Source organism: Malus domestica, chromosome 17 (genome assembly GCF_042453785.1).
Source record: "Malus domestica chromosome 17, GDT2T_hap1".
NCBI classification, from domain to species: domain Eukaryota; kingdom Viridiplantae; phylum Streptophyta; class Magnoliopsida; order Rosales; family Rosaceae; genus Malus; species Malus domestica.
In genome coordinates, this window is record NC_091677.1 from 23,613,232 (window position 1) to 23,626,855 (window position 13,624).

At 38.0% G+C, this 13,624-nt stretch overlaps 2 protein-coding genes across 9 annotated transcripts; one reads left to right on the top strand and one right to left on the bottom strand.

Annotated features, from left to right (window-relative positions):
• The first annotated feature begins 324 nt into the window (after positions 1-324).
• Positions 325-4,026, top strand: LOC103405477 (protein ROLLING AND ERECT LEAF 2). Its single transcript, XM_008344483.4, has 4 exons — positions 325-1,588; positions 1,709-1,884; positions 2,103-2,326; positions 3,098-4,026. Exons 1-4 carry the CDS (start codon positions 583-585, stop codon positions 3,900-3,902), a joined length of 2,211 nt encoding a protein of 736 aa, XP_008342705.3. The 5' UTR covers positions 325-582; the 3' UTR covers positions 3,903-4,026.
• A 1,236-nt stretch (positions 4,027-5,262) lies between these two features.
• On the bottom strand, positions 5,263-9,182 carry LOC103405478 (ras-related protein Rab5-like). Of its 8 annotated transcripts, none has more exons than XM_008344485.4 (7): positions 8,742-9,182; positions 7,856-7,933; positions 7,593-7,760; positions 6,977-7,025; positions 6,232-6,305; positions 5,980-6,073; positions 5,263-5,719 (listed from the first exon to the last, which is right to left on the bottom strand). In XM_008344485.4, exons 1-7 carry the CDS (start codon positions 8,778-8,780, stop codon positions 5,619-5,621), a joined length of 603 nt encoding a protein of 200 aa, XP_008342707.1. In that variant the 5' UTR covers positions 8,781-9,182; the 3' UTR covers positions 5,263-5,618. The 8 variants fall into 8 exon arrangements, 6 of the variants coding, with proteins under 6 accessions (XP_008342707.1, XP_070672822.1, XP_017179349.3 ...); XM_070816721.1 differs by having other exon boundaries at positions 8,738-9,037; XM_017323860.3 differs by having other exon boundaries at positions 5,263-5,790; positions 8,738-9,037.
• Positions 9,183-13,624: the final 4,442 nt, after the last annotated feature.

Consider the following 13,624-nt stretch of genomic DNA (forward strand, 5'->3'; position numbering starts at 1 on the left):
TTTTATATAAAAAGAGAAAGACAAAATAAAAAATGTGAGATGAGGGGAGGGAAGAGGATGAAAAGAGGAAGAAAGAGAATGCTAGTCCCATTGTACATGTGGAAAAAACATATAAAAATCAAAGAAAAACTAATGAAAATGACTTGAAAATTTTGAGTTTTAACAATAAGAAGTTAAAGAACAAAATAAAGAGTAAAGTAAATAGTAATATGATTGATATTTTAATGTAAAAATATGTTTTTTTGTAAAATAAACACTACCAAAATTTTTTCGTTAAAGTTCTAAAAATAAATTTCATAAATTTATATAATTAACATATATCATGTCGTAGTTGCAACATAAAAAAATCTGACGTTGTCGTGAGAGCCGAATCCTGCAGCCCTGCAGTGGCTGACTCAAAAATCTGACGTTTTGCCCCTTTCCTTTTCCTCACGGAAGGAGACGCTGACTCAAAAGTAGCACCTCCAACCTCCTTCAACTCTCTCTCTCTCTCTCTCTCTCTCTCTCTCTCTCTCAACTTCCAATCAGCATCTTCTTCGATCTTCCTTGCCCGTTTCCCCAATCTCAGCTGAATAGCCAGACATGGGCTGCACCCAGTCCAAGATCGAGAACGAAGAAGCGGTCTCCCGCTGCAAAGATCGCAAGCTCTTCATGAAACAAGCCGTCTCCTTTCGTAACGCCTTCGCCGCCGCCCACTCCTCCTACGCCATCTACTTGAAGAACACCGGCGCCGCCTTAAGCGACTACGCCCAGGGCGAGGTGCTCGGTCCATACCCCCAGCCCAATTTGCCCTCCTCCGCCGCCCTCGGCCCCCCCGCCCCGCTTCCTTTTGTCGATAATCTTCCTCCGCCTCCGCCGCTCCCTAGCTTCTCCGGCTCCCCTTTACAGCGCGCCGCCAGCATGCCCGAGATCAAACCCGAACCGAAGCCCCTGCCCAAGTCCAAGCCCAAGCCCAAGCCCATCATCGAGGAGGACGAGGACGATGAGGTGATTGAGAGCGAGAGCTTGAGGCGGAGGAGCAGGAGCAGCCGGGGTAAAAGAGGGGTTGTGGAGAAAGATCACAATTCGGATGGTCCACCGCCAGTTTCATCTCCGGCTCCGCCGGTTTCGGTGGAGAGCCGGTCGGTGCCGCCGTTGCCACAGCATCGGGACAGCCCTTTTGACTACTTTTTCTCGGTGGATAATATGCCGGCGACGACGCTGGCCGACGCCGAAGAGATTGAGCGAAGGGTGTACGACGAAAGGCCGCCAACGAGAGTCGAGAGTATTGAAGAAGAGGAGGTGTTGGACGAAAGTCCGAAGAGGGTGGAAAAGGATGAAGAGGAAGAGGTGGAGAGGAGTCCGAAAGTCGAGGAGGTGGTAGTGGCGCCGCCGCCGCCTGCGGTGGCGGAGGTGGTGCCCGGGGGGTCCACTGGAAATAGCCTGAAGAAGCCGAAGGCGGCGGGGTCAAAGGGGACTGTGAATTTGGTGAAGATATTTGGGGAGCTTGATGACCATTTTCTCAAGGCTTCGGAGAGTGCCCATGATGTTTCCAAGATGTTGGAGGCCGCCCGGCTCCACTATCACTCCAATTTTGCTGATAATCGAGGTAATCTTATGATTCTGTTGTCGGGTATTGTTATGTTCGTTGGAGTAATCTTATGATGTTTTGAGACCGAAAAAGAGTAAGTCTGATGTTTGCTGGCAATTACTGTGATTACAATTGCAGGGCATATTGATCACTCTGCTAGGGTGATGCGTGTTATTACATGGAATCGGTCTTTTCGAGGATTGGCGAATGTGGATGAGGGCAAGGATGACTTCGACTTGGAAGAGCACGAAACTCACGCTACCATCTTGGATAAATTGTTGGCGTGGGAGAAAAAGCTATACGATGAAGTCAAGGTACTAAAAAACTCCCATCATTTTCTTTTTTGTTTCTTTCACTGATATCAGTATCCTGGTTTACATGCTACATTGTTCCACACAACTTTGTGAATCTGTCCCTCTTGTCGTTTGCTTCGGTTGTATTGTGGTCCTTTAAACTTTAGTAATTCTCTTCACTGATGTCAATATTCATTACTTGTGTACTGAAATCGTTTGTGGGATTGGTTGGTGGATAGGCCGGTGAGCTTATGAAATTTGAGTACCAAAAGAAGGTTGCCTCGCTGAACAGGGTGAAGAAACGGGGTAATAACTCTGAAGCATTGGAGAAGGCAAAAGCAGCCGTAAGTCATCTGCATACAAGATACATTGTTGACATGCAGTCCATGGATTCAACAGTAGCAGAGATAAACTCATTACGAGACGAACGGTTGTACCCAAAACTTGTTCAGCTTGTCGAGGGGTGAGTTTTTCTTGACAACTCCATTTATATATGAGCAGTTTCTTTGTTTCAGGTTTCTTAGTTTTGGACGAGTTCCTGATTTTCGGCATCTGAATTTATTTATTGCATTTGATGATAGAGAACAATAGTCTACTTCCGCATATTGTTTGGATTGATTAGGGATTTGATAGATGGTAAATGAGTTGTAGGTAGATTTTGCAAATAATGAATTATAGCTATATTTTCTCCCGAAAAGTTCGGTAGTTACTGGATAAGTTTTTCAGAATATAGAGTGTTCAGAATTTTCTTTTGAAAGAGCAATGAAGAAAAGAAAAGAACGATATAGTCTTTAATATCTGCACTGGCATATTTGACTAGCTATGCGTGCTATGTAGAACTAGGGATTTGGACACTGATCTATTGGATATTTTTAATGTTGGAAAGCATTCAATGTAAGCTTTCCTTTCCTCGCAACTTATGAGTGGATGGTGCTACCCTTCTCTGTGAAGACCTATAAAAATTTGTCTTGTTTATACACATTTTGAAGGAAACCTATATATGGTGACCCATCCTATTCCGTTTCTAGATCTTAATGCTTTTGCTTCCAGAGATTCTTTTATTTTGTTTTGGTTAGTAAACACTCGGGGTCATTGCCTTGCCTAGGCACAGAATGGTGCCTTGGCAGAGATGGACTTTACCACCGAACTAACCTTGTGGGAGTTTAGATCTTTATACTGCTTCATTTTCAAACATAAAATTTGAAACCACTAAAATATGACTCTCGGACTGCAGGATGACAATTATGTGGGCAACAATGCGATCTCACCATGAGACCCAATCGAATATTGCCAAAGAACTCAGGTGGTTGGACATCTCCCAATGTCCCAAGCACACAAGTGAGCACCACCATGAGCGCACGATACAACTGTTTGGTGTTGTGCAAGGGTGGCAGAGTGAGTTTGTGAAGCTTGTGAGTCAACAAAAGGAGTACATAAAGGCCCTCAACAGTTGGTTAAAACTTAATCTCATCCCCATTGAGAGCAGCTTGAAGGAGAAGGTTTCTTCCCCTCCAAGAATTCAACGGCCCCCTATTCAGGGACTCCTCCTTGCGTGGCATGATCATCTTGAGAAACTTCCAGACGATGTTGCAAGAACTGCTATATACAACTTTGCTGCTGCAATCAATACTATTATGATCCACCAAGAGGAAGAAATTAAAATGAAGGAGAAATGTGAAGACACCCGGAAAGAACTTTCCCGCAAGATGAGACAGTTCCAAGAATGGTACGATAAAAATAAGCACAAGACCATTCCGGACGAAGGAGATACAGATGGGCCAGAAGGCCACACTCGAAGTGATGTGCTTGCAGAAAAGCAGTTTGCTGTGGAGATAGTGAAGAAGAGGTTAGAGGAGGAGGAGGAAACATACGAACGGCTAGGCCTTCAGGTGAGGGAGAAGTCGGTAGTAAGTCTTAAAACTCGCTTGCCAGAACTCTTTAGGGCGTTGTCGGATTTCGCCTATTCTTGTTCAGAAATGTACAGAGGCTTGAGGTCCAGATCACCCCATAATCCAAGTGAGAGCTCAGCAAGAGAATAGGTTTGTTTAAATGATTTTTTCCTGCCTATAAGTATATTTGTATCTATTACCAACTTATAAGCTTGTGCAATTTTCTTATGGGACAAGGCCCTCAAAATCATATACATAAAGTTGTTTCAATACATACTGAGAATTGTCTCTTGGTTTTGGTCATGGGGGGATTATGTTTATATTCCTTGACTGGTATAGACTCTCTTTGGAATGCTGACGAAGTGTTTCGGACAATGATGCAATATCGAGTCTCAACTTGGTATCGTCGTTCTTTCACATGGCACTGTATTATTGATTTGAGACGCTATCACATTGGTGTTATTATTCCATCCAAGTCATTGTCCAACTATAACCTTCCAAGTTGGTGTCAGGTAACCAGTTTTGCATTAAAGAAATTTATGAGACATGGACACTTATAGGAAGAATGTGGTTGTGTTTCTAGATACCCTTGAGCTTGGTACTTTTTCTTTAAAGAATGTGGTTCCTAATAAAGGTGACACAATCTTTTCCACCGAATTTCCTTTTCCTCGGAATACAAGATATAACTACTTTAATTTACACTGTAGGAGAGGAGAATTTAAACTCGAGACGCAGCGGGTTGAAGAAGGAGACTCTAATCACCAGAACAAACCACCACCTGCACCCACACACCAATATTCCAAAAAGGGGTGTGTTATCCACGCACCCCATTTTACTTCTCACACACCTTTTTAATTTTCGACCGTCAGATCGGATGAATTAAAGAAGATCAACGAACATAAATTATCAAGGGGTGTGTGAGAAGTAAAATGCGGTGTGGATATCATACCCCTTACAAAAATACCCATAACTGTAATGTCATTAGGGGGTGTTGTCTTGTCTTATGTGGTGGATTGGTTTTTTGTTAATTTTGTTACAGAGGGTTGGAATTGTAAATTTCTTTTACTAATATCACCAATGGTTTAGATTTGTGGGCGAGTCTTTGTGCAACGGAAAGGTTGCTCTTACCAGCAGTTTAGATTTAAATGAGTCACTTGACATTTAGTACTACGGTCTAGTGGTATTCCTCTTCACTTGTAAGTGAGAGATCTTATATTTGATTCTCGTCAAAAGCGAATTTGAACCACATTATTGTTAGCCCATTGTAAGGTTAAGACCACCCCCTTCCCCTATAATATTTCATTAGGGAATTGTTATTAGCACTCTAAAAATCTCGTTTTGCACCCCGAATTATCTATAAATAGAAAGAAAAATTCACTTGTGAGTGTAGAATGAGATTTTTGGAGTGCTAATAACAGTTTGCTTTCATTAAAGGAAGTGTTTTCAGAATTATGGAAGATGTACTCTTTATATATACCTTTCTTCCTTCCAAATAAAGAATCCAGTGGACTTAAACCGCGAAAAAGATGTATAGATGGTTGGAAACCGCACACAAGCTGATGAAAAAGAATGAGGACTGCCTTTACAGTTAGTCTACAGATGAGCTGATCCATCCAACCTAAGTTTTTGTGTAATGGCTACACTGCTTCATATGCTTTCGACGAACATCGGTGACATACGAATATGATTGTCAAGGCAACATTGGTGTTCTGCAGAACGTATTAGAATCTTATGTACAGATGTATCTTTCAATCAATAACATGTTTGATTTCGTGTCAGCAATTTGTTGAGACTTCGACTTGCACTTTGAAGAACACGATCTTCGAGCCACAGGCAAAATGGGATTTCTCAAAAAATGTCGTCGAGTCATCCCAAGCAGCAAAATCCCATTCTTCTTCTGTCTCGTGTTTCGCTGTTTAGATTCACTCTGGCAGGCTTTGCGGGAGCAGCTTTTGCCAATCTCTTTGCTGCATAGGTGGAAAGGAAAAGAACCGTCTAAGCGTTGTCCGAATTTCAAAAACCAGGCTAGAATGCAAAACTGTAAATGAAATTTTCCGAATGTCAATAGGCCGTGATCCTAAGTCATTTCGAGTAATACAACCCTACACGAACAAGCAGCTCACGTCTCATATGATATGAGCCTTTGGGATCAACCTGCTATCCTAGTTCCTAGGCACTGATATAACAGAAACACATCTTTCTTCCGGATAATAAACCTAAATTTTACCTATTTCATGGAAAAGCTCGTTAATGTTCTGCGCGGTTTTGGCTGATGTTTCCAAGAAAAACATCCCGTTCTCTTGAGCAAATTGCTCCCCTTCCTGCAACCCAATTACAAGAAAAATCAGACGGTGACCTGTGATCTGTATACAACTTTTGATTGAACAAACAGCGTAACATTTAATGTGCATTCCTAAAAAAGTCATGCAGAAGGAAAGCGAAAGAGAATGGGAAATTGTGGAGAAGCTGTTGGAAATACCTCACTCTCGACCTCCCTTTTTGCCTCCAAGTCGCACTTATTTGCAACCAATGCCAACACCAAGTTTAAATTCCCTAGAGGATGCGATAAATAATAGATCATCTTTCAAGAACAGCTCGAGATCATTCTAAAATAAGCACACAATACTGATAACGAATCATTTTCGAAGTGCAACTAAAAAAATCATCCCAAAACAGACTTACTACTTTAATATATAACGTAGGATACACAGAGATGTATGCAATACAAGAGCTAAACCAGGTTGTTTCAGAATGTACTAGCTAGCCAGAGAAAAGCAATCAAAATTTTGACAGCGGAGGGCACGCGAAAGAGAGGTATTGAGGCCTGCCACAGATTTAGTAATACAAGCAACACAGTTTTAGACCATGGAAGGTGACAAATAGCCCGAAAGATTCGGATGAGAATAGGAGCTAAATAGGAGGTTCTGAAAAGCAAGGTTTGTTCCACCCTTTATGCATGACATCTGCATAGGGCAACACATACGGAAACAGTAAGCAACGGAACACTACTAGTCTAGTAAGTAATGTATATCACATATCTGATGAAATATTTGCAAAATATACAGAAGTTTGGATTTAACTAAAGCATATTAGGAAGATTATATAATTATCAGTATCTTAAGACAAGAGAAGAGGTAAATCATTTTTAATAATTTGACTATTTGGTTTTTACTATTGGAAACAGAGTATAGGAAAGGAAAAACATGATACGAACACTGGTTTACCTTGCCTCTGCAATTCTTGAACCCATTTTTTGGCTCGAGTAAATGTCTCCTGGGGACAATTCAAAATACTAATCAGAGAACCATAGATATTCACAAGCTAATCAGAGAGAGAGAGAGAGAACTGCATGCATTCAGTCATGGACGGAGCCAATGAAGGCTCATCGGGGGCAGATGCCCCCACTCACTCAAGTAATTTGTTTGTTTAGTTGCAGACTACAATTATATAATATACACGGGTTATCTTTGAAGAAATATATCTATCTAATATCCAACATATATTCATTTTACTTGTACTCCATATATGAGCAATAGTGCTCTTGTTCTGTCATTCAAACAAAAAAACCCTCTCCTGCCTATCATGTACGTATATTTTTCTCATCACTTTGCCACTTTCCACTACTATATTGAAATTTTTGTAACATTGGAATTATGATACATCATCATTTGAAACCATCCTTAATATCATATTGCGTATAACCATACTATAATAAGGTTTTCTTAGTTGTTTTCGGTTGCCCCCACTAGAAGAAATTTCTGGCTCCGTCCCTGCATTCAGTCTTCTAAAATGTGCAACTTTTGGTATCTTGTAAGTGGAAATTAATTCATAGCTAAGTACCGTGCTTGAGATGTCATACACGACTACAGCTGCTGCTGCACCACGATAGTACATAGGAGCCAAGCTATGGTATCGTTCTTGTCCTGCGGTGTCCCATATGTCAAACTTCACAGTGGCTTCACTTAAAGACAGTATTTGAGTGAAAAAAGCTGCTCCTATCGTTGGTTCCTGCATCACAGATAAGCACCGAGGTGCTCCCTTGTGAAACACATAAATCGGGAAAAGGAAAGATTATGTCGAAAATACAAGAGATCAACAAAAACCTGGTTATCGAAGAACTGGCCTTTGACAAATCTTAACACCAAGCTGGTTTTCCCAGTTCCCATGTCCCCTAGAAGCACCTGAAAAGGAAACATTCAAGAAATTTAGAAATAAGCTGTGTCTTTGTGAGACGATTCCACTAATATTGTTTGCACTACATGTAAATACAACTGCAAATAAGAATCAACATTTTTCTACATCGTTCGGTACTAAAAATGTGTGATTACAAATGCAGATAAAAAATCCGATCCTAAAACTAAAAGACGGTCTGGAGTAACAAAATGGCACACCTAGAAATGCTGCTCTGCTCGAAATCCTGATAGAGCCAACATAACTAAATGTTTAGCTAGTAAATGAACCACCGCAAGCGTTCGAACAAGGAAGCTTTATCATTTTTATGGGAGTCTCCATAGTTTTATTGTATCAACTAGGAAATCGAAGCGGTAGAATACGGAATACCTGATATCCCATTACATCAGACTATACAATTTACATCAAACTTATGTGGGGTTGAATCTTTCCAGTATGCAGTTGGAAGAAAGTGTATACACACACACACACACACAATTGACATCCCATAGCTTCATTTGGATAGTCACAGAAGTTACATCAAACTTATGTGGGGTTGATTCTTTCCAGTATGCAGTTGGAAGAAAGTGTATACACACACACAATTGACATCAAATTTTGTATTCTGGGTAATATATAAGATTAAGGTTCTTGAGCTAAGCAATTGCATAGAACCCTTCAGATTCTCATGAAAATCTCTGCACACATTAGTCTTTTGTAATGATAGATTGCAGCTGAAGGGAACAGAGGCAAAAGATATAGAAAAAAAATACAGAAGTAAAAGAATTGGAAATAAAAGAGAGGGTAAGACATACCCACCAGTTTGGCTTGTATGATCTTGTTGCCAGGCCTCGCCATTGGAGCACTACTTTGATCAAAATTGTAGCAGCTTTTGAGGGGGAGAGAGAGAGAGAGAGAAGCTGTTGCAATAAAAGTGACAAGAAATTTTGTGTGGATTTTCCAAGAAAATTAATAGATGAAGAAACTGGAAAGATGACAAAGAAGAGAGAGCACTCAGACAATCCCAGAAGTAGTAGACTGGTTGTTGTATTGACTGGTAGTTTTATTGCACTTTGCACTTCTCCAATCTCAAATCTCATTCAATGAGTCATTGACCATTTTTTTCTCAAATGATTGATGGATTTTATTAATAATCAAATGTGAATCGATACATGCTATCGGCGAGGGATTGAGAAGTCATATTGGCTCCCAATCAACCCACTGATACACGTATTTCTCTTAAAAAACATAAGCAAACGCACAAGAAGTAACAACAGATTTGTATAAAAAACCATCAGACTCCCTCACTCCGAATCTTCTCTCTACTTCCGTAATCTAAACACTTGAATTCTCTTACTCACTACTTGAGTTTAAAATCATTTACTAACTTGACCATCGGAGAGCTTTTAGCCAGCACAACCCCGATTTTAGGCTTGGTCACGGTTATGTACTTTTTTGCAACTTACTCGAGTTTGTGCACAGCCACAATTCATGGCTGTGCGCGAATTTGGTTCCAACACGCAACACGAAATAACGAGTTTCAGGTCAACACGACAACTAATTGAGTTGTTATCAGGTTTCTTTTTAAGAACTCATTAATAACGGGTACTTAACGGGTTTACATGTAACCCGTTTCAAACAGTTGAGAAAAAAGTTAGTTTGATAATTTTAAATTACTAAGAAAACCGTACTAGTTACTACAATAGCCATAGTACTTAATCTTACATAAGTGAGATTAAAAATAGGAAAAATTATATATAGATTATACTTTTAATACTTAATTGTAGAAGGCGAGTTAAATTGATTCTGTAAAAAAGGTAGAGGACAAGTTGAACTGATTTTGCAAAATGGTGGGTTTAATTGATTTTGCAAACATGGCCGATGACTTATTGAACTGATTCTGCAAAAATGGTCGATGACTGATTAAACTGATTTGCAAAAAAGGTCGAGAATGAGTTGAACTGATTTTGCAAAAAACTGGTCGATGATTGATTAAACTGATTTGCAAAAAAGGTCTAGAATGGGTTGAACTAGTTCTGCAAAAATAGTTGAAGACGGGTTGAACTGATTCTATAAAAATTGTGATGGACGAGTTGAACTGATTATGCAAAAGAAAGTGGGTTGAATTGATTATGCAAAAATGGTCAATGACTGATTGAATTAATTATGCAAAAAAGGTTGAGGACGAGTTGAACTGATTTTGTAAAAATAGTCAAAGACGGATAGAACTAATTCTGCGAAAATGGTCGAAGAATGATTGAACTGATTCTGCACAAATAGTCAAGGATGGGTTGAGCTTACGATACATATTAATTTTGTTGGAGTTGTGTGGGTTGGGTTCTATAAACCCTAAAGCCTTAGGGGTACGGCTGGTATTTTAAAACATTGTTTTGATGTTTTTTTGTTGGACTTTAGTTGTTTTTATGTTTTTCTTTCTCATTGATATGTTTAAAAACTAGTTGAATTTCTTGAAATATAATATATTTTTTTGTCTCTATATATAAAACTCCCTTAAAAATCCGAAGCAATTTAAAAATACCAAAGCGCATTAAAACATTCATAAAAATTCATTTACAAGTGTGAAAAATGTGAATAAAATATGCACACACTCATGATTGCATCTTCTACGCTTTAACGATGTGTACATTATCGTTTAAATTTTTAAAACCCTCCAAAAGCTCATGAATACTTTTTTTAATTGAGTGCAAAATTAACAAAAGTTTCATAATAATTAATGTAGAAGTGTGCAAAATGTAAAAAGAATATATAATCGCTCATAATGACAAGCTCTACAACTTTTGTGAATGACTAAACTCCGAAATCCGACACGATAATACATAAACCCTAGATTTATATTTAATCATTTATTGTTGTTTACGCTCTATTTTTCTCACCAAATTTCATTTTTCAACATAATAACTGAAATATGGTTCAATATTTAACCGTCGATCATTGTTATCACGTTCCGATGTTTACATCTAACTGAAATATGGTTCAATGTTATATAGTTTCTAGAGAGTTTATGATCTTCAAGCAATATTTTCACTAACCGTAAAAATCTGAATGTGATATCAACGATTCGAACCATTCATCTTTTTACATCTGCTAAAAAGTCATGTTTTCAAACAAGAAAATCTAAAAAATGAAATTTGTTGTGAAGAATGGAGCGTAAACGTAAACGACAATCAATGGTTAACTATTAAAAAAAATGTCACTACAATAATAGCCATAAGATTTAATCTTAGTTATGTGAGAATAAATCCTTACCGTTGAATTTTTTATCTCATTTACATGATTATATTTGATAAGACCGATATCTCTCTTTCATTCTTTCCCTTGGTGATTGATGCTTGATGAAGACTGAGATTAAGCTAAAGTTCCAATACCATTTTCCTTGGTGATTGATGAAAATTGCATGAATTTGTTGTAAAAAAAAGTGCAAGGTTTGAATCTTGTTGGCAATGTTTTGACTTTTGAGAAAGGCTCCACAACCTTAACAAAAAAACTCTCTTCATTTTGCATATCCTCGAACATTTGATATTTTGTAGTAATGTACTAATCTAACTTTTTTTCGTTAGGTTGTTATTTTGGCGTATGTAATACATGAAGGACAAATGTATTTTTATGTTTTGACATAATATTTATGTGACAATGTGGTATGTAGATACTTATTTAGCATTATGTTTTTCATTTGATTATTTATTGATTTAAAAAATTATATTTTCTTTAACGAGTAACGGATTGGGTCATATTACCAGTTAATATTTACGGGTAAATTTCGGATCGAGTCATATTACCTGTTTATTTTAATGAGTGTTACATGACATTACTCGTTAAGATATCGAATATGTTACAAAAATGACATGAACATGGAAAACACGACATGAATCCTTTATGTAAAGGGATCCCCATTTTTTAGTTATGAGACCCACTCCACACCAAACTTCAACTATTCGAACCGTCTATTTTGTAAGTCTTGATTAATAGATTAACATTGCAAAAATGCGCTTCTCAAAGGCGAGGATCTGAAAGAAAGCAAGCGGTGCTGAAACTATTCGCTTATTTAATTATCACGATGAAATTTCATCGTTTCGTATAAAACAAAACATTCGCTAATTTCTTGGAACTCAATTAGATGTCTTAAATCATTCCAAATAGGCTAATATCTTACAAGATGATCTATGATGTGTAACTTGAAAAAAAAATCGGTTTGATAATTGAAATTTGATGTGATGTGAGCTCCACAAATAATCCCTATTAAATAAAAGGTAAATTACATTTTACCCCTTGTTTGCATTCAATTACAACTTCATACAACATCTTAAAACATTTCAATATCATACATTTATTACTATTTTATTTCAATATGATACAACCGTTAGGCAATTCGTTGACTTGATTATTAAGTGGTAATGTGGCAAATCTGAAACTTACTTTTATGCTGATATGGATGCCACATAAACAAAAAAAAAAAACCAAAAACTCAAAACTCAAAAAAAAAAAAAAATCGTTTAAAAGTAAAATAATTTAAACCATCCCCACTCTTCTTCCCACTCCATCCGTCCCCTCCCCCACCCATTTTTTCCTTCCCTCACCGCCAGAACCACAACCAATTCCCCCACCACCTTCTTCTCCGGCCGAATTCGGCATTCTTTGATTTTGATAAATCTAATTTATCCAAAAAAATAGAGAGAGACATCTCCATCCAAGAAAATCAACAAGCAAACTAAAACCCCAAACATTAAAGGCAAACAAAAAACCCAGAGGCACTCATTCTCTCTAAAAAGCTCCATTTTATCTGCACATTTTTGGGTAAAAACTGTAAAACCAATCATGGAATGGACACAATAAGCCGCATTTCTTGGATTCCAATTCACAATTCAAATTTCTAGCCATATATTCAACGACCCCAAGTAGAGGGATTTTACCAGAGAAAGCAAGAACACTAAGATGGGTGAATCGGCCTGCCTGAGGAGATCGCTTCGGAGTGTTCCACTGAAATAATTTAAAATGTTGTATAAAGTTGCAATTATATTTAAATTTGAGGAGGTAAAATATAATTTACTCAAAAAACAAATTGAAGATCTCTTCTTTTAAAGCCTCCACGACACGAATGCCAAGTTCATCACCTAACGGATTATGGAGCTTAAATCGAAAGGATCCGAGTTTGTGTCGGTGGGTGGGCTTTTGGGGAAAGCTTGCAACAATGCCCTCGCCATTGTGTTGGTGGGAAAGGGCCTCTTCGATTCCTTCCATGAGCTAACTGAGCATAAAATCTAATTTCTTAAAATTTGATTTAAAGATTAAGAAACGGAATTTCATTAAAAGTTATAATAATTTTAATCGTTAAATTAAATTTTAAGAGCTTGATTTTTGTACTCAGTTGACTCAAGTGGAAGGGATCCGGAGAGAGAGCCCTTTCTGTGTTGGTGGGATAAATTTAAGGGAACTTTAACGAAAATCACCCGGTACTGTTCACTTTAACGAAAAACCACATTTTTACACTAAAATGTTAATCATGGTACTATTCACTTTACCCTTTATTTTGTCCTTATCATTAAAACTCAAAGTTTTCAAGCCATTTTCATTAGTTTTTCTTAAATTTAAAACTTCTGTGTAGAGGTTGGGGCACATCGCCCAAATATGCGATAATTACTCGAGTTTGAATTGCCAAGTTTTGCTTAGGTGGCAGACCAAATTTA